Below are 19,212 nucleotides of genomic sequence, written 5' to 3' on the forward strand. Positions count from 1 at the left end.
AACAACCAGCAGGTAGATCAGGCTGCTATGATTGAAGTGGCTCAGGTGGAGCTGGTGTGGCAGCATAAGGGTGAATTTTTTCAACCTTGGTTTGCCCATGACACCTCAGGCCATCAAGGGAGAGATGCAACATACAGGTGGGCTCGTGACTGAGGGGTGGACTTGACCATGGACGCTATTGCACAGGCTATCCAAAAATGTGAAACATGCGCTGCAATCAAGCAAGCGAAGCAGGTAAAGCCTCTGTGGTATGGGGGATGATGGCTGGAATATAAATATGGGGAGGTCTGGCAGATTGACTATATGACACTCCCGCAAACCCGCCAAGGCAAGCGCCATGTGCTTACAATGGTAGAAACAATGACTGGCTGGCTGGAAACATATTCCATGCCCCATGCCACTGCCCGGAACACTATCCTGGGTCTCAAAAAACAAGTCCTGTGGTGACATGGCACCCCAGAGAGAATTGAGTCAGACAATGGGACTCATTTCCGAAATAGCCTCATAGACACCTGGGCCAAAGACCATGGCATTGAGTGGGTGTATCACATCCCCTATCAGGCACCAGCCTCCGGAAAAACTGAATGGTACAATGGACTGTTAAAACCTATGCTAAGAGAAATGTGGGGTGGAACATTTAAACACTGGGATACACATTTAGTGAAAGCCACGTGGTTAGTCAACACGAGGGGATCTGCCAATCGAGCTGGCCCTACCCAGTTAGAAATCTTATGTACTGTGGAAGGGGATAGAGTCCCTGTAGTGCACGTAAAAATTATGCTCGGCAAAACAGTCTGGGTTCTTCCTGCCCCAGGCAAAGGCAAACCCATTTGTGGGATTGCTTTTGCTCGAGGACCTGGGTGCCCTTGGTGGGTGATGCGGGAAGATGAAGTCCGATGTGTGCCTCAAGGGGATTTGATTTGGGGTCAAAACAGCTAGTGAACTGAATGGCACAATGCAAACTGCTATATAATATTTTATGTCATCTCTTCTTTGGTTGCTATATGCCATATCAATGATATCATAGTAAAAACCTCCCAATCCATGGAAAATGAACTTTGATGAAATAAACGAAGTGCAGCAGTGATGGAATGATGACTGACTCAGTATGCAGCAACCCAACGCCACATGCACCGTCTCTCCCACTCTGAAAGACTGATACGACAGATGGAGCCCAGAGTCATGGACTGGGTGAACTCAATGGACATTTTTATGGACATTTTACAGGGAAGGTCCATAAACTAAGGGAATGTTGTCTGTGTATTACGTCAAAGGATGGGAAGGGGAGGGGTGGTGGTTGGTAAGGTTGTATTGGATGGTATGGGACCTGGGCATGGTGTAAATGGTATGGAATAAGGGGTGGAGAATGTACTGGTTTTGGCTGCGAAGGGGTTAATTCTCTTCACTGTAACGTCTGTAGTAGTCAGGGACCTTTCCAGCTTCCCATGCTCTGCCATGTGTGCATGAGGCCGGAATGGGTGGGGCCACAGCCAAGACAGCTGACCCCAACTGGCCAATGGGATATTCAGTCCATACCATGTGACACCATGACTAGTATATTAATGGGGACAGTTGGTGTGCGGGGGTGTCAGTTGCGCCTCAGGGACTGGCAGTATTGCGTTGGCGCACAATGAGAAGCTGCGTCATTTCTTCACTTCTGTTTGTTTTGGTTGTTCATTCCCCCCCCCGGTTTTTGCGCCTGTCTCATTGTTTTCCTTTTCACTGCATTATTGTTGCTGTTGTTGTTATTGTTTTATTTGAATTATTATACTGTTCTTATCTCAACCCTTGAGCTTTACCTTTCTGATTCTCTCCCCCATCCTGCCAGCGGGGGAGTGAGTGAGTGGCTGTGTGGGACTGAGTTGCTGGCTAAACCACAACAATCGTGCATAGCTCGCTGTGTTGCTTTTCCAGCAAATATCAGGGCGATTGAAGTCCCCCATGAGGACCAGGGCCTGCGTTTGTGAGGCTACTTCCAGCTGTCTGTAGAAGGCTTCAGCAACTTCCTCATCTTGATCAGATGGCCTGTAGCAAACACCCACAACAGTGTCACCCATTTTTGTCTGTCCCTTAATTTTTACCCATAAGCTCTTGACTCATTCTTCCTCCACTCCAAGGCAGAGCTCGATGCATTCCAGTTGCTCCCTCCCATAAAGAGCAACTCCCGCACCTTGCCTTGCTGGTCTGTCTTTCCTGAAAAGCCTGTAGCCATCCGTGACCACATTCCAGTCATGCGAGTTATCCCACCATGTCTCTGTGACTGCAGTGAGATCATGGCCCTGTGACTGCACACAGACCTCTAGTTCCTCCTGTTTATTCCCCATGCTGCGTGCATTGGTGTAGAGGCATTTCATAAAGGTGCTCGAGCTTGAGTCCCTTGATGTCTCACAGGGCTCCATAATGATAAAAAGGTCCATCAGTCATTGCCCATCTGGGGCAGTTGGGCTTCCCCTATAACCCTTACCATGAACCCACTAGCTTCAGAGTTGATCTAGGTTGCCCATGGGTCTGGCTCTCTTTGGCCTGTGCACCCCTCATCTCCCATTTCTGGAATAACACAGGCAGAGCAAGCTCACTTCTGTTTGTACCAGCCAGTATTTGCAGTCCTGTGACACTCAGCATCTTTGTGGTGCCTCCTCTCAAAGCTGAATGTTCTGCTTCAGTCTCAGGGACTCTGGGGCACCAATGTGACACTGTACATGACAACTGCCTTGAGTGCCATCCCCAAGGAGAAACCTGACTGGGACAGATTCCAAGCCCATTCAATCTTATCTCAGAGTCCAGGGTAATTTGCCCCTAATTACAATTGTTGCTGATGCAGAGATTGCTGTGCAGCATAACCAGAGCTATTTGGATTTCCACAGCTTTTGAAAGCTTCACCGTGAACTTCCTATTCTTGCAATGTTGGTTTGGGGAATAATCACAACATTCCCCCATTACTTTACTTACTAGACAACACCATGATTTTGACCTAGGGTTTCATTATGTGTCACTGTGCCAAGGGCTGAGCATTCGCCTGGCAAAAGGCAGCACCCATCCCTGATGCTCCCACACTCAATGGATCTGGAGGGATTATTCCTGACCCAGAAGTTCAGTCTCAGTTCAGGACCTTTGTGGACCTGTACCAACTGGCTAGTGTAATTCCAGCTCAGCTGGTAAAATCTGTGCCCTGAACACAACTTCCTGGGACCACCGACATGATGTGCAAGGACTGGGGCTGACCCCTTTGGATAGACCCCTTGGCAGCTCAAGGATTATATGCAGCAGAATATATCCCTGTTCTGCTGATGCTGGGCTCTGTCCATCCATTTTGCCCTCACCCTGTTTATTTATAGTAATCCCTAGGAATTATAGCTCAGCATGTCACTGAGTTAAGTGTTCCTTAACCCCTTGGTACTGGAAGTTCCTATGCCACTTGCTGCTTCCTACTTCAAAAATGGCAACAAGAAAATCTACAGAAGCAGAAAAAGCCCTTCCTCCAGCAGGACAATCTTGTTATGCCTGTAGGGAGAACTGGGCATCCCTTCTAACTGGGATATTGTCGTGGTTTAGCCCCAGCTAAAACCATGACAGATATCCTCTTCTCAAGCTGGGATATTCTCTTCCCAAGCCGTTGCTTCATCCCAGACTGGGGCAGACCTTGCAGGGAGCAACCCAGAATTGGCGTATGAGGCAGCAGGGGTGAAGGGGAAGAGCCTGCCTGTTCAAGGAGCTGCTGAGCATCATCATAGCCTGAATATTGCCTGCTGGGTGTCTGTAGCAGGCAAGCGGGACTGGACTGTTCGCATGCATCTGTACCTTGTAGACCAGTTACCAACCCTCTCCCTGTTGCCTGTTCTCCCTTAGGCCAAACTTGGGAATAGCTCTGTGAGCCCCAACGTGGGGCATCTCATCCTGAAATACTTGTGCCCTGCTGTCCAGGACATCCTGAGTGACGGGCTCAAGGCTTATGTCCTGGACATGATCATTGGCCAGAGGAGGAACATCCCCTGGAGCATGGTGGAGGCATCCACCCAGCTAGGTATGGAGGGTATACAGTGATGCCCATCGCTCTGCGGTACTCCTGTGTTGTAGCTGGGAGGTGCTGGGGAAGGTTGAGTATAAGGATGGGGATGCAGAATAATACATGGCTCCCTGCACAGAGCAAGGTGCACCTTGACCTTCTCTTGCAAGGTGGGAGAGCCACTACTCTAGTCTGTCCAAATATTTATTGTCATTTTCCCAGAAATTTCTACATTCTCCTATAACAGCCCCCAGCAATGAAAAAAAAAAAAAGAAGAAAAAAAAATCCTAAAAGAATGTCCTTTTCCCTACTCTAAGTTTCCAGGGTGTTTGTAGACCTTCATCTTTAGCCCTGCACAGCTACTGTGTAAGGCAGAACTGTGCTCTAGCCTGATCTGTAAGAAAATTTGCACACACAGCTAACTTGGCTCAAGCATGCCCACATCACCTGCACCCTCTGCTAGCACCAGTCTGCATCTTGGACTGCGGCAGTGGCTACCATCCAGAGAACTCCTTTCTGAGGTTATGGATGGCAGGGTCACACTGATTTTTGCATCATGAAGAGCTTACATCCTGAGCTGGGAAGCCTCCTATCCTGTTTGTGACAAATCTCCAGCTCTGGGGTTATCTCTGTGATTGCGGACACCCCAAATTATAACCACTCACCATAATATTCTGTTTACCTGCTGATTCTGAGCTGAGGGCTGTGATTGTCCCTGAAGTGTGGGAGACAGGTCCCTGGGGTACTTTCCATCCACTGAAACTCCCAAAGTTTTGGAGTGGCAGTCTGGGACAGACCACAACTTCAACCCTTGTGAAGTCTAACTGTTGAGATGCAGTGAGCTCATCTTCATGACTGGTGGAGGGGCAATGTACATATGGGCATGGGCACCCAGCCAACTTCTGTCTTGCCTTGATGCTCCTTCCTGTGATGCTGTTTTGGCTTTGCTGACCACAACTAATCTCAACATTTCACTTCTCTCCATAGGCCCCTCTACCAAGTTGCTGCACAGCCTCTACAGCAACATCAGCCAGTACACAGAGCTCACCAACCACACCATGAGGTTCAACGCATTTGTCTTTGGCCTCCTCAAGTAAGCAGCCTCCCTGGGCTGACTGCATGTCACTGCCCAGGTGCTGGTCCTTGACTGCAAGCAGGCACAGTTGCCAATGAAAAGACTTAAGAAACCTGGGAAGCCACTTCCCAGCTGTAGATGAGGGAAGGAAGAAGCTGTGAGCCCCAGGGAACTCCAGAAGGGAGTTCCAGGGAGCTCCCTACCCCTATCAGACCAGAACTGAGAAGGGCTGTCTGTAGCCCACTGAAGAACATTGTCAGCTTGTTTTAGCCCCAAAACATTAGGTGGGAAGAGTCTGTCTGTCAGGGTTCATATAGGGATAGACATAACACACAAATTGCTCCTTAAAATCCCTTCTTAAATCACTGCTTCCTGGAGCTGCAGTGAATCCCAGTGCATGAGGCTTTGAAGGATAAATTGCCCTGGTTCAGGACTCAAGGCTGACCATATTGGATAAGGAGTGTGCACTGTACACTCTGTGTTAAACAGAAGGTGGCTGCAGTAAAGAGATGAGTGCTGTTAGGATGGTATTTCCCTGCTCCTCTCCAGTGGTCAGCAAGAGCTCTGACAGTGGCAACAGAGCCCCCAAGATCTCAAAATGTTGGGAGAACCCTATAAGCAGGAGCAAGCTCTGCCCTGCTCTCCCTGCCCAGGATGGCCCAGCTCTCCTCTGCTGGCACAAGATGCCAGGATATTTTGGGCCAAGCCTGCAGCAATGGTCTCATGTTTGTAGATGATTTACCTCTTTCGCATGAGCCCTTCTCAGCAAAGCTAAGTTCTGTCAAGGATATAGGAGCTAAATGGTGAGGAAACTTGCTGGAAACATGGTTGTTAAGGGTTACAGTTGCACAATGCCTCATGTAAAGCAAACTGGCTCTGTGACAGGCTGGGTGGCTGTGGTTAGTGCATGCTGATGGGAGTGAGCCACTGTCCTTTCATTAGGCCTTGAGGTTCACAGGGCTATGTGTGTAAATGCCCTTTTCCAGCCACACTTCCTGTAGAACAGCTAGGATGAAGGGGGCGAATTGATTTTTCACTTTTTCTTTCTTTCCCTGCTTGTTTTCCCTTCCTGCAGTATCCAGTCCTTGGAGTTCTGGTTCAACCACCTCTACAACCATGAAGGTAAGAGCCTGAGGTCTGTGGGCTGCAGTGGGGGCCAAATTCTGCACAATGTAGAGCACAGATCTAAGCTCTGGGGCACACGTGTCTCTTGTTGGTCTCTCAGCCTAGGCTGCTCTCTTCTGCTCTGAGCTGAAGGACTATACGCAGTCCCAGTGTACGTGTTGCTGGAGGGCTGCTCAACTAAAGGGAGTGAGGTGGACATCAAAGCTCCATGCAGCTCCCTCCACCTGAGCTGTGGAGAGCCTGGACAGCCATGTCCTTCCCAGCTGCAGCTAGTACCCAAGGTTATCACCTCCAATGCAAATCCCTCGATCTACCTGCAGGAGACCAGATCTAACCCTCCCCAAATTTCTGCATTCCCTTGCCCAGTGCCTGAGAGCTTCATATGGCTGGAGGTGTGAACACTTAGCTGAAACCCTTCAGCCATGGGAAATGGAAAGGAAAGCCTCCTGACAAATGAAAAGCAGATTTTACTGGATGTATCTGTTTTTTCAACCAGAAATGTTTCTGGAGTGTACAGATAACCCAGCATCAACGACCAAGCTGCCAAATGTCCACAAATCCTGTTCCTAACTCTCTCCCTGGGAGTGAGACCTGACAACAAAGCTGGGCGGGGGGGGGGGGCCCACTGCGGATGTGGTCAAATGAAGTGAAGGATGAATGCTGCAGGTAGAAATGCTAGTTCATTTTGTTAGGATCCACAGTTCAGCCCAGCCAGATTCCTGGAAAGACTGTATTCAGCTGTCCCCAACACTTCTCTCTCTGCAGGGGATTGGTGCTGGTCAGATCTGCAGCTCCTTGTTCATCCCCATGAGGTGGGGAAGAGAATCTTAATGTGTGCCAACCCTCTTTGATGCTCTTTATTTGCACCCTACTCCCATTGCATTTGTGGCAGAGGTCATCCTGGTGGATAGTTTGACAGGCAGGTCCTGGCTGCAGGCACGACTGGAAGCAAGACCTGGGCCAGTTTGCCTAGAGCTCACAGAGCATCTGGTGCTCCCTGACCCAGTGCTGAGCCTCACACTGCAGCCACAGCTGTGACCAAAAACTAGTGTCCAACTCCTTTCCCCATAGCTTCAGCAGCTTATTGGTGGCTTGACAAAGGTGGCAAGGGCCTCTCATCTAATTAAATGTCTCTCACCCTACAGATATCATCCTGGCACACTACCAGCCAGTAGGCTTCTTGTGCCTGTCTCATAGCGTGTGCCAGCCTCTTTTTGAGGAGCTCCTGCTCCTGCTCCAGCCTCTCTCCCTGCTACCCTTCAACCTAGACCTCCTTTTTGAGCACCACCTGATGCAGATGTGCAAAGAGCAGCAGCAGCAAAAGGAGCTGCTGCGTGTGAAGCAGGACCTGATGCTTTCCACACACTCCACCCTGCAGCTGTTGCAGACACGGGGCAGCAGTGAGGATCCTTATGGCTGCAGCACTGCCCCTGAATCATGCAAAGTGGGTACCAGAGATGAGGATATCTCACCAGGCCACAGCCCTCAGCAAGCTGCGACTGAGAGGATCAAGGGGTTGGGGGCCTCATGCAGAGATGGCAACAAGGAGGAAGAGCGGAGGAAGGTGCAAGAGAGCATGTGGGAGGGGAAGAAGGACAAGCAGGCGGGCTGGTGGTACCAGCTCATGCAGAGCTCTCAAATATACATTGAGGGCTCGAACGAAGGCTCGAAGTTCATCCACTATGAGAAGAAGGCAGCTTTGAATGCTGCGCTGAGGTCAGTGGAGACCCGCAAGGCACCACCCCCTTGTGAAGGGGTGGTGGAGGGTGCAGAGGCTGAGGGTACCTTGAAGGAGAGGCCTAAGGCTGCCAGCAAGCCAAGTCCTGAAGCTGTGGAAGAGCCCTTGGAAAAGCCCCAGCAGGTACTGGTTGGTGAAGAGGTGAAGGAATGGAGCTGGCCCTTCTGGATGGGCAGCCCCCCAGACTCAGTGCTTACAGAGCTGAAGCACAGCAAGGAAAAGGAGACTGGGACTCAGCAAAGAGTGGGAGCAGCAGCCCCCCAAGAGGAGAGCAGCATCAGTGCATCAAAGGGCAGCCAGCCCATCAAGTGGGGACATTTGTTTGGGTCCAGGAAGGTACAAAAAGAACCCAGGCAGCCTAACAGGTAGGGATGGGGAGAGCTGGTTAACCTGGGGTTGCAGTAGTGCAGGTGGAAATCAGGTCAATAGCCGACCACTGGGCTACACCATGGTGGTATATCAGAGGCAGCATGTGAACAGAGAGGTCTGTCACCCCTTCCCAGCCCTGCCTGCCTGCCCACACCACTGTTTCCCTCCTTGACTCCTACCCTTGCTCAATCTTCTGCCTGAGCTCTACCACTGCCTCTGCTCCTAAGCCCCCTCTCCACAGGAAGGGCCCCTGCTGCACCGCCCCCGTCATCACCTCATCCCTCCCAAAAACATGTACTAAGTGAGAGCAAAACATGGAGCCATCCCTGTTGCTCACAATGGGTGAGGAGGAGGCATGAAGTTGCCCCATGTAGCTGGGCCCGCCCCGCATTGCCTCTCCATCTGCACCCTTCTTGTTTCTATGGCCACTAGAAATGTCCTTCCCAGTCTAGGCCATGGCGTGTCTGGAAGATGCTGAGCCCTCCCCACCAGGAGACAGCCTGGGGACCACGGTGCATTTTGTGCATGGAGCCAGACCCCTAAGGCATGACCTTGCCATGAGAGCAGCTGCTCCTTGCCCCAAGGTATGCTTCCCTGCCACTACCTGCTTCTATCTCCTTCTTGCAGGTTGCCCTCCGGCTGGCTGAGCTTGGACAAGTCCATGTTCCAGCTGGTGGCCCAGACAGTCAGGGCAAGCATGTGGCGAGAAGCAGCCCCTGAGCCGGAGCCCCCCTGGCCAGAGCCACCTGAAGTGCCCCCTGAGTCATGGACAGCCTGGGGGCTGTCTGCCCACCCTCCTTGGTGAGCAGCGCCACATGGCCATCCTGCAGGTGGTGGGTTGGGGTTGGCATGGCTCTGCCTGTTGCAGTTCACCCGGCCCCCTTTGTGCTCATGGACTGGGGACGGTTCGGGGCAGTGACACAGCTTGTGCATCTGTCCACCCCAACTCTGCAATCTGCAGGTAATAGGGAGCTGGGGGGCAGCTGAGAGCCTGGCTGGGAAGGGAGGCAGGGGGTGTTTTCCTCACTCCTCTTGTGCCCATGGTGGTCCCTGGGCTTCAGTGGGGTGAGCGTGCTGTGGCAAGTTAACTCTTCCTCCCCTCCCTCTGCCTGCAGTGAGGTGAAAGCTCTTTGCCATCACATTGCCACCGAGGCAGGACAGCTGAGCTTCAACAAGGGGGACATCCTGCAGATCATCTCCAAGGTGGATGGTGACTGGCTGCAGTGCAGCCTCGGCTCCGAGAAGGGACTGGTGCCCATCATGTACATCACCCACCCGGAGGATGAGGGCTATTGACGTGTCCTGGAGGCCAAGCACAGTACCATGGGCTGCTGAGGCTTGTCTGGGGAAACCCACCCTGCCAGAGGAACAGACACAGCTTCTTGCTAGGTTCTTACCATTTCAGAATACAGTAAGGTATAAGAAGGTGGTTCTTTCTTGCTCCTCCTCATGCAGCTGCCAAAGGCTGACTCAGCCCCTGGGGCCTTCTGCGAGTTGCACCTTGTATTGCCAGGCATCGCCGTGCATGCAGCCACACCAGAGACTGTCTGAACCCCCTCCACACCATGCCATCTCCAGCACCCGTAGGCCATGGACTCGTACATAGCAGGAACCCAAGCAGTCCCTGCCAGGGCAGTGCTGCCCTGCTGCATGGCTCAGTTTCATGCTGGCGAGTGCAGGATGCTGGCCATCCCCTCCCCAGGGGTGGCAGTGTGGTCTGCAGCCTTCAGCATCCCTGGCATCATCAGCCACAGGGGTGTGAGCACTGTGTGTTGGCAAGGTCTCTGCAAGGCTGGGCTAATGGGTTGCATTGCATCTTGAAGGGAGGCTGCAAGGTAGGCTCCCCCACTCTGGAGCAGCCCTGTCCTAACATGTAATAGTGGTGCCTGGTGGGTTGTACCAGGCAAAGTGGCCTGGCACTGCCACGCTGCAGGGCCTGGGGCTGTGCCTGTCCACAGCCAGGGGAGGGGGACAGGGTATGTGTGTGCATGCAGAGCAAAGGGGTGTATGGAATCATGAGGAAGGAGCATGGATGGTCAGTGTTACATAGGTCCAGGATGGGTAGAGCCACCCTGTGTGGAGATGGGTGCTTTGGGGGGTGGCCCCGTGCCCCTCCATGCTGAGCAGAGACCCAGTGCCTAGGATGCCCTGGGATACTCAGTAGAGAGGGAGTAGGAGGGGAGGGGGTGAGGGCAGAGTCCCTGACTGGGCTAGGGATGTTTTTTGGAGTTGGGGGCAGTGCTCCCAGCAAGTAGAGCAGGGGGGTGCTCCCAGAGGGAACTGGGGAGATGGGGAGGGAGGGATGGTGCTCCCTTTGGCATAGGGTTTCTGGTCTTGCTGAGCAGTACCATGGAGTGGGGAGGGGGTAAGTGTTGTACATGAGCACAAGGGGCTGCTGGGGGTCCTGGGGTCCTTGGTAGAGGCAATGCCAGTCAACCCCTTCCTTGCCACATTCATGCTGCCTGCTGCACGTCAGGTGGGGAACAATGTTAATGAAAGGCTATACCAGTATTTGGTGCCTTGGCCAGGTTGATGCTGCTCGCAGCATTGTGCCTCAGCTGGCTTCCCCATGGCAAGGGGCCCTGGTCTTGCAAGGTTATCTCCTGCTTGTACATCACTTAGCAGATGTTGCACCATATTTAATTTGTATTTCCCTGTTAGAACAAGATGTATTGCCTTTATTTATTTCTTTATTTATGATGCATATTAATTAAAAAGGTGCTGATTGAGCTTCCTGCTAGTGTCTTGTGATTTCAGCCTGTCCCTGGGAAGGGCCTGAAGGTTATCTGTGCTGGGACACTGCATTGCGGGCTTTGTCCTGCCTCCAGCCACAGCCAACACCAGACCTTCAGAAGGAAATAGGTTGTCCCTAACTATCCTTGGTTTATGGCAGACCATGGGAGAAGGGAGGAGATAGACCCCACCTGGCCAAGAGTAGTTGATTCAGTCCCTGTATTGTCCAGTTGAAGTGCAGGACCAGAGGTCCTTTCCTCATCCCTCTGGTGTATTCCCAGACCCAGGCTGGATGTGCCTGCCCCTGACCAGGTATTTCTTTTCTCTTCTGTCCTGCATGAGCCCATGTTGTTTTGACCCTTTCCAGCTCTGGCAGTACTTGGCCAGTGGTGCCACACAGGCTCAGAGGCTCTGCTGAGACCTGAGGCAGGGAAGAAGCAGCTGACCATTAAGGGCACTACTCCTGAGCATCTCATAAACCTGTCCCATCTTTTGTTCTTGCTGAAAATGGGTTGCTTTGACCTGTCAGTTCAGAGTGGGGGGACTACATCACATCATCAGATGATGGTATGTCTCAGGGAGGCAGCATTGTTCAGAGTTCCTTGTCTTTATTCCTTGTGCATGCTTGTAGGGGCCGAAGCAGGTTTCAGACAGGAGTTCACACCATTTCAGTCTGGCATCTGCTTCTTCAGGGTGCTCAGTGTGTTGTGAGTAAGATGCCCGTAGGTGTGGTATTGTGGGTTGACCTTGGCTGGATGCCAGGTGCCCATCAAGCTGCTCTATCACTCCCCCTCCTCAACTGGATGTGGGGGAGAAAATAAGATTAAAAAACCCCTGTGGGACAAGATAAAGGCAGTTTAATAAAGAAAAACAAAGGCCCCACATGGAAGCAAAGGGGGGAAAAAAAAAATTATTCTCTACTTCCCATCAGCAGGCAATGTCCAGCCACTTCCTGGGAAGTAGGGCCTCAGCATGCATAGCAGTTGCTCCAGAAGACAAAAACCTAAATAACAAATTCCACCCTCACCCCCTTCTCTTAGTCTTTATTGCTGAGCACAACATCATATGGTATGGAATAACTCTTTGGTCAGTTTGGGTCAGCTGTCCTGGCTACGTCCCCCTCTCAACCTCTTGCCCACCTCCAGCCTACTGACCTTTGGGAGTGGGGTGGGTTTGGAGAGACAGCCTTGATGCTGTGGGAGCACTGCTCAGCAATAGCCAGAACACTGGTGTGTTATTGTCATGGTTTAGCCCCAGTCAGCAACCAAGCACCACGCAGCCGCTCGCTCACTCCCCCCCTGGTGGGACAGGGGAGAGAATCAGAAGAGTAAAAGTAAGGAAACTCATGGGTTGAGATAAAGACAGTTTAATAGGTAAAGAAAAAGCTGCACATGGAAGCAAAGCAAAACAAGGAATTCATTCACTACTTCCCATCGGCAGGCAGGTGTTCAGCCATCTCCAGGAAAGCAGGGCTCCATCATGCATAACGGTTACTTGGGAAGACAAACGCCATCACTCTGAACATTCCCCCCCCTTCCTTCTTCTTCCCCCAGCTTTATATACCGAGCATGACGTCATATGGTATGGAATATCCCGTTGGTCAGTTGGGGTCAGCTGTCCTGGCTGTGTCCCCTCCCAGCTCCTTGTGCACCCGGCAGAGCACAGGGAGCTGAAAAAGTCCTTGACCAGTGTAAGCGCTCCTTACCAACAACTAAAACATCTCCACACTATCACCACTGTTTCCAGCAAAAATCCAAAACACAGTCCCATACTAGCTACTATGAAGGAATTTAACTCTATTGCAGCTGAAACCAGGGCAGTTATCAACACCTTTCTAGCTACAAATACAAAGCACAGCACTGTGAGGGCTGCTATGGGGAAGGTTAACTCCATCCCAGCCAGACACGATACACGTGGCCAAACTGGAACTTGTAACCTGTGGGCAGCAGGAGGAAGTCCTGAGTAGCACAGGAAGGAGACAGTGAAGGATGGGTTGTGAGTCTAGGATCCAGAGCCTGGGAGAACCTGGCCATGAGGCTTGGTGGCTGCAGATCACTCACAAGGAAGGAGTCTGGGGCTTTTAAACTTAGACTAGCATGAGTGTTGGACCTCCAAGTCCAGCAGGAATGAGCCCCAAGAGCCCATCCATTCCCTTTACACCTCAGTAGCCCCCAGGAGAAGGGAAAAGCTCTGCTTGAGACTCCAGCCTTTGCTGCAAGGACACCATGCTGGAGCTTGTTGCATCCATGTAGACAAATGGTCTGCAGTGGTGGAATGAGTCAAAACAGTTGGAAAAAAATCCAGAAATTAAGCAGCATAAGCCTCTGTCCTGGCTTAGAGAGGTATGGAACAGCCAGGGCTTGCACATGGGCTGTTTTAATAAACCTCTCAGAGGGGATAGTGGTCAGGGCTGTTTACAAATTGCATGGGGCCAGGCTGCTCTCCTCACATGTGCAGGCTGGCCCAAATGGGGAAGGGGACTGTGTGCTGCTAAACTGCCCCATGGCGTTCTGAGTCATCCCTGGGGCAGGAGAGGGGATTTCCAGCCTCCTGTGCTGCTGGCGCAGACACTGAGTGGCTCTCAGCCAAGTTCAGCCACAGGGATGGGTGCTCACTGCCAGGGCAGCCTTGGATGCTGGGGGGGGGGGCATAGTGGGGTAATTAGGGTGTGACAGGCTGGATTTGGGGTCACTGCTACAGGGTTTTCAGCTGCTGAAGTCTTCTTCAGAGTCATCTGGCTAAACTCAAGCATGGTCCAGTTGGTAGTTATCAAACAGCCTGTCTTGATCAGGAACTGGGCACAGGGCATGAAGCCCACAAAGCCTGCATGGCTGGAAGGCATGTGGCAATGTGTATGGGGCAGTGGCTGCCAACACTGCTGCTATGGCTTGAGTGGCCCTGATGGTGGCCTGGCCCTGGAAGGTCAGCTGCGGAATCCTGATGGGGACATGGGGCTGTGAGTACCACCAGGGGCAGACTGAGCAGGAAGATGAACTGCCAGGTGCTGCCATTCCCTGGAGCTGACCCTGGTCTGGGGAGGGCAGCTCAGCCAGATCCCAGCACAGGGAGCTCAGCACCCCTTGGCACCCCTTTGGCTGAGACATGGCAACAGAAAGATGGGTGCTGTAGGGAGTGGATGGTGATAGAGGGATGGGTGCTAGCCCATAGCCTTGTGAGCACCTCCAGAGCAGATGGGAGCAGGTAAGATGGTCATGCCGTACACATGACCCCTCCTTGGTGCTTCTGTGAACCCAAACCCAGCAACCCTTCAGTCTAGAAAACAGTGCAGGTCCTTGGCCTCGTTACTGCATCAAAATCCTTTCCCAACCTCCCAGTGGCAGGCTGCCTGCCAGGACCAGCCCCACATCACCCTGCCCTCTGTGGGCACAAGGCAGAGCAGTTGCCAGCCCCAGCATCAGTGCCCACCCCAGTACCAGTGCCTACCTCACATGCCCTGAGGCACAGAGCGAGGCCAGGGGCAGCTCTGGACCAGCAGTGAGATGCACACTTGGTCCTGCCCATCTCCCATCACTCTCCTGTGTGGGGTCGGGTCCTGGAGTAGTGGCCATGTCCTCCACTCCTACTCCTTGCAGACAGCTCTCAGATGCTGCTTGGCAAAATTGCTCCTGGCCGCCTTGCAGATCTTGGAGTAGGTCTTAGCAAAGAAGTGCTGGGCTCTGGAGATGAATCCTTGGAGAAGATCTGGCATGCAGGAAGCAAAGAGGAGCCCAGCTTCATGGTATGGGGGGGTCTGCTCTGGGGTGATGAGGAGGTCTGTGGATCCCAGCAGTCAAGGAGGTAAAGGCATGGAGCGACAGTGTGGCTGGAGGAAGATTAAAGGTGCAGTGGGAGTCCAAATGCACATGACAACCTGAGGGACACAAGCCAGCTGAGAGGCAGAGACCTGCTGGTGCCAAATGCTAGGGGGTCCTGACAGGTCCCATTGGACCTTCTCTGCCCAGGTTGTCAGGACCTGGCTCATCATCAGGGCAAAGGCTGTGGCCACAGCCCCTGGATGCCTGCCAGGGCTAAAGCAATACTGGAAGCTCTCAGAGGCTGCTGTAGGAGACTGAAAAGGGAAGAGGCACCAGCAAACTACCAGGCTGCCTTGGGGAGAGACTGGGAGAGCTGAGGTGGGAATGCACATTTGGGCAGGTGTCATGGTTTAGCCAGCAACTCAGCCCCACACAGTCACTCACTCACTCCCCCACCGGTAGATGGGGGAGAGAATCAGAAGGGTAATGCTCATGGGTTGAGATAAGAACAGTTTAATAATTAAAATTAGAAGAAAAACCAACAACAAAAATGCAATGTAAAGAAGAACAACAAGAGCCATGAAATCCAGGGGAGAGGGAGAGCAGCGAACTGCCCACCAACCCGATGCCATGCCTCCTAAGCCACAAACTGCCCCCCCTTAATATACTGGTCATGGTGTCACATGGTATGGAACTAACATCCCATTGGCCAGTCGGGGTCAGTCGCCCCGGCCGTGGCCCCGCCCCTCCCAGCCTCCCACCGATGCGGCAGAGCAAGGGAAGCTGGAAAGGTATCCGACCCCCACAGTGAAGAGAATTAACCCCTTCTCAGCCAAAACCAGCACAGCAGGACAGTCGGGGAGAGATGGGATGGGGATGCACATGGAGTCAGAGCAGGCAGGGAGAGGTGAGATGGGGATGCACACAGGGCAGGACAAGTAGCCCCAGAGGTGAGCACAAGTCCCTGTGGGTCTGCAGCCACAGCAAGCTGATAGAGAGCTGTCATTGAAGGAGGGAACCCTACAGCTGAGCCAGAATGTCATGAACAGTTTCCAAGGACAGATCTGCAAGCCATGCCAACCAGCACAACTCACAGGAAAGCAGAGGGTATGTCATTGAAAAGGCTCGGCAGTAGCCAATATCAGGCCTGGCACAGGAGTGTGACTGTCACATCACTGCAACTGGGTGGCAGCGAATGGAGAACAAAGGAGGTACCCCATTAGCATGGCAGCTTTTCAAGGCACTAAAGGCACTAAAACCTGAGCAAGTGAGGAAGTGTCAGTGTGGTGGGAAACACAGACTCATGCTCTGCTGGGATCGACCCTTCTTTTGCAAGAGCTGGAGACAGCACCAAACTCGAGGGCAGCAGAGGGGTAGACATCTGCTCGAGGGAGCATGGGGCACAGGTAGGCACATGTGTGTCCGCAGGAAAGGCTTACATGTTGGGGGGGGAAGCCTTTCCCTCCTGTGCCCCTCCTGGAAGCCAGATCTGGTGCTCATCCTGCCAGCATCCAGCAGGCAGGGACACATCCCCAAAGTCCATGAGGCTCCATGCAGCAGCCATGCCATACAGGGCAGGGGTTGCCAGGCTGGGGATGGGCATACAGGTGACTGACACTTCTTCAACCACTGCTTTGGGAATATCAAGCTGTGTATGAGCTCATATTAACCCCTGAGAGCTTTGTGCATGCTGAATACAGCTGAACATCTGGCTTTAAGGCTAGCCCAGATGGAGCATAGCCCAGGGACATGCCAGCTCCCTGCACAGTGGTTGTCCCAACCCAGGGTCACAGGAGCTGCTTCCCAGGTCCCGGAACGGTGTGACCCCTGCTCATGGCAGTAGCCCAGGAGTGCTAAGGCAGGACCAGATGCTGGGGCACAGCCCAGTTCCCTTTCAGCCAGAGAAAGGACAGCACTGCAGTTGCAGCACCATCCTGGAACTCAGCACTGAAATTGGTGTCTGCCATACAGGCTTCCTTCCTCAGCCCCCTCTCTCTGCCTCAGTGCCCTGTCGTGGTTCAGCCTCAGCTGGCAACTGAACACCACGCAGCTCCTTGCTCACCCCCCCCACCCCTGTGGGATGGGGAAGAGAATCGGACGAGCAAAAGAACTTGTGGGTTGAGATAAGCACAGTTTAATGATTACAATAAAATTATAATGATAAATGATTATGATAATAATGACAATAATGTTAATATAATAAAATGGAAAAGGAAGGGAAAGGGAAAACAGGAAAAAAAACCATGGAAACACAAACGATACAACCGCTCACCACCCGCCGACCGACGCTGCCCGTCCCCGAGCCACGATTGCTCCCCCCTCCCCCGGCCAGCCCCTCCCAGGTAACATACTGGGCATGACGTTACATGATATGGAATATCCCTTTGGTCAGTTTGAATCCGCTCTCTTAGCTGTGCCCCCTCCCCTCCCAGCTTCTTGTGCACCCAGCAGAGCATGGGAGGCTAGACATGTCCTTGACTAGTATAAGAAGGGTAACACTAGTGGGTTGAGATAAGAACAGTTTAATAATTAAAATAAAACAATAACAACAATAGGAACAATAATGCAATGGAAAGGAAAATAAGAGAGGCACAAAAGCCAGGGGTGGGGGGAATGAACAACCAAAACAAACAGCAAGTGACACAGACACTCACAATCCCCCACCCCCCCACCCCACCCCCACCATGATCACCCCCACCCATTGCTCTCAGTGTAGTTTTTAACAGTCCATTGTACCATTCAATTTTTCCAGAGGCTGGTGCGAGATAGGGGATGTGATACACCCACTCAATACCGTGCTCTTTGGCCCAGGTGTCTATGAGGTTGTTTCGGAAATGAGTCCCGTTGTCTGACTCAATTCTCTCTGGGTGCCATGTCACCACAGGACTTGGTTTTCAAGACCCAGGATAGTGTTCCGGGCAGTGGCATGGGGCACAGGATATGTTTCCAGCCAGCCGGTGGTTGCTTCCACCATTGTAAGCACATGGTCCTTGCCTTGTCGGGTTGGTGGGAGTGATATAGTCAATTCGCCAGGCCTCCCCATATTTATATTTCAGCCATCGTCCCCCATACCACAGAGGCTTTACCCGCTTTGCTTGATTGATTGCAGCACACGATTCACATCCAGAGATAGCCTGTGCAATAACATCCATGGTCAAGTCCACCCCTCCATCATGACCACACCTGTATGTTGCATCTCTCCCTTGATGGCCTGAGGTGTCATGGGCCCATCGAGCTAGAAATAGTTCACCCTTATGTTGCCAGTCCAGATCCACCTCAGCCACTTCAATCTTGGCAGCCTGATCTACCCGCTGGTTGTTCCGATGTTCTTCAGTGGCCCGACTCTTGGGGACGTGAGCATCCACATGATGTACTTTCACAACCAGGTTCTCTACCCGGGCAGCAATATCTTGCCACAATGTGACAGCCCAGATGGGTTTGCCTCTGCGCTGCCAGTTGCTTTGCTTCCATTGCTGTAATTACCCCCACAGGGCATTCGCCACCATCCAGGAGTCAGTATAGAGATAGAGCACTGGCCACTTTTCCCGTTCAGCAATGTCTAAGGCCATCTGGATGGCCTTCACCTCTGCAAACTGTCTCGATTCACCTTCTCCTTCAGCAGTTTCTGCTACTTGCCCTATAGCACTCCATACAGCAGCCTTCCATCTCCAGTGCTTTCCCAGAAGGCGACAGGACCCATCAGTGAACATGGCATACTGCTTTCATCTTCTGGCAGTTTGTGATAGAGCGGGGCTTCTTCAGCACGTGTCACCTCCTCCTCTGGTGATATTCCAAAGTCTTTGCCTTCTGGCCAGTCCATAATCACTTCCAAGATTCCTGGGAGACTGGGGTTTCCTACTCGAGCCTCTTGGGTGATCAGTGCAACCCATTTACTCCACGTAGCATCAGTTGCATGGTGTGTAGAGGGGACGTTTCCTTTGAACATCCATCCCAGCACTGGCAGTCGGGGTGCCAGGAGCAACTGTGCTTCAGTACCAACCACTTCTGAAGCAGCTCGAACCCCTTCATATGCTGCCAACACCTCTTTTTCAATTAGAGTATAGCGGGAATCAGACTCTCTGTATCCCCGACTCCAAAACCCTAGAGGTTTACCTCGTGACTCCCCTGGTGCTTTCTGCCAGAGGCTCCAGGTAGGGCCATTCTCCCCAGCTGCAGTGTAGAGCACTATTTCTACATCTTGTCCTGCCCGGACTGGCCCAAGAGCTACTTCATGGACTATTTCCTGTTTAATCTGTTCAAAGGCTTGTTGTTGCTCAGGGCCCTGTAGGGGAATAGACAGGGATCGGCGACCGGAAGATCACGGGATGTGACGGAAAGATAGACTCCTCCCCATAGGAGTGGCAGGAACAGGAAGCGCAAGAGCTATATAAGCGTGTGACGCAGCTAAATAAAC

At 52.4% G+C, this 19,212-nt stretch overlaps 1 protein-coding gene across 1 annotated transcript in view; it reads left to right on the top strand.

Annotated features, from left to right (window-relative positions):
• LOC142049832 (AP-4 complex accessory subunit RUSC2-like) overlaps positions 1-10,415 on the top strand; it is a 28,976-nt gene extending 18,561 nt beyond the window's left edge. The window contains exons 4-9 of the mRNA XM_075077916.1: positions 3,847-4,021; positions 4,991-5,096; positions 6,154-6,200; positions 7,349-8,306; positions 8,938-9,111; positions 9,426-10,415. Of these exons, the coding sequence (XP_074934017.1) occupies positions 3,847-4,021; positions 4,991-5,096; positions 6,154-6,200; positions 7,349-8,306; positions 8,938-9,111; positions 9,426-9,606 (1,641 nt within the window). The 3' untranslated portion in view covers positions 9,607-10,415. The remainder of the gene's footprint in view (positions 1-3,846; positions 4,022-4,990; positions 5,097-6,153; positions 6,201-7,348; positions 8,307-8,937; positions 9,112-9,425) is intronic.
• Positions 10,416-19,212: the final 8,797 nt, after the last annotated feature.

Source organism: Phalacrocorax aristotelis, chromosome W (assembly GCF_949628215.1).
Source record: "Phalacrocorax aristotelis chromosome W, bGulAri2.1, whole genome shotgun sequence".
In the NCBI taxonomy this organism is placed as follows: domain Eukaryota; kingdom Metazoa; phylum Chordata; class Aves; order Suliformes; family Phalacrocoracidae; genus Phalacrocorax; species Phalacrocorax aristotelis.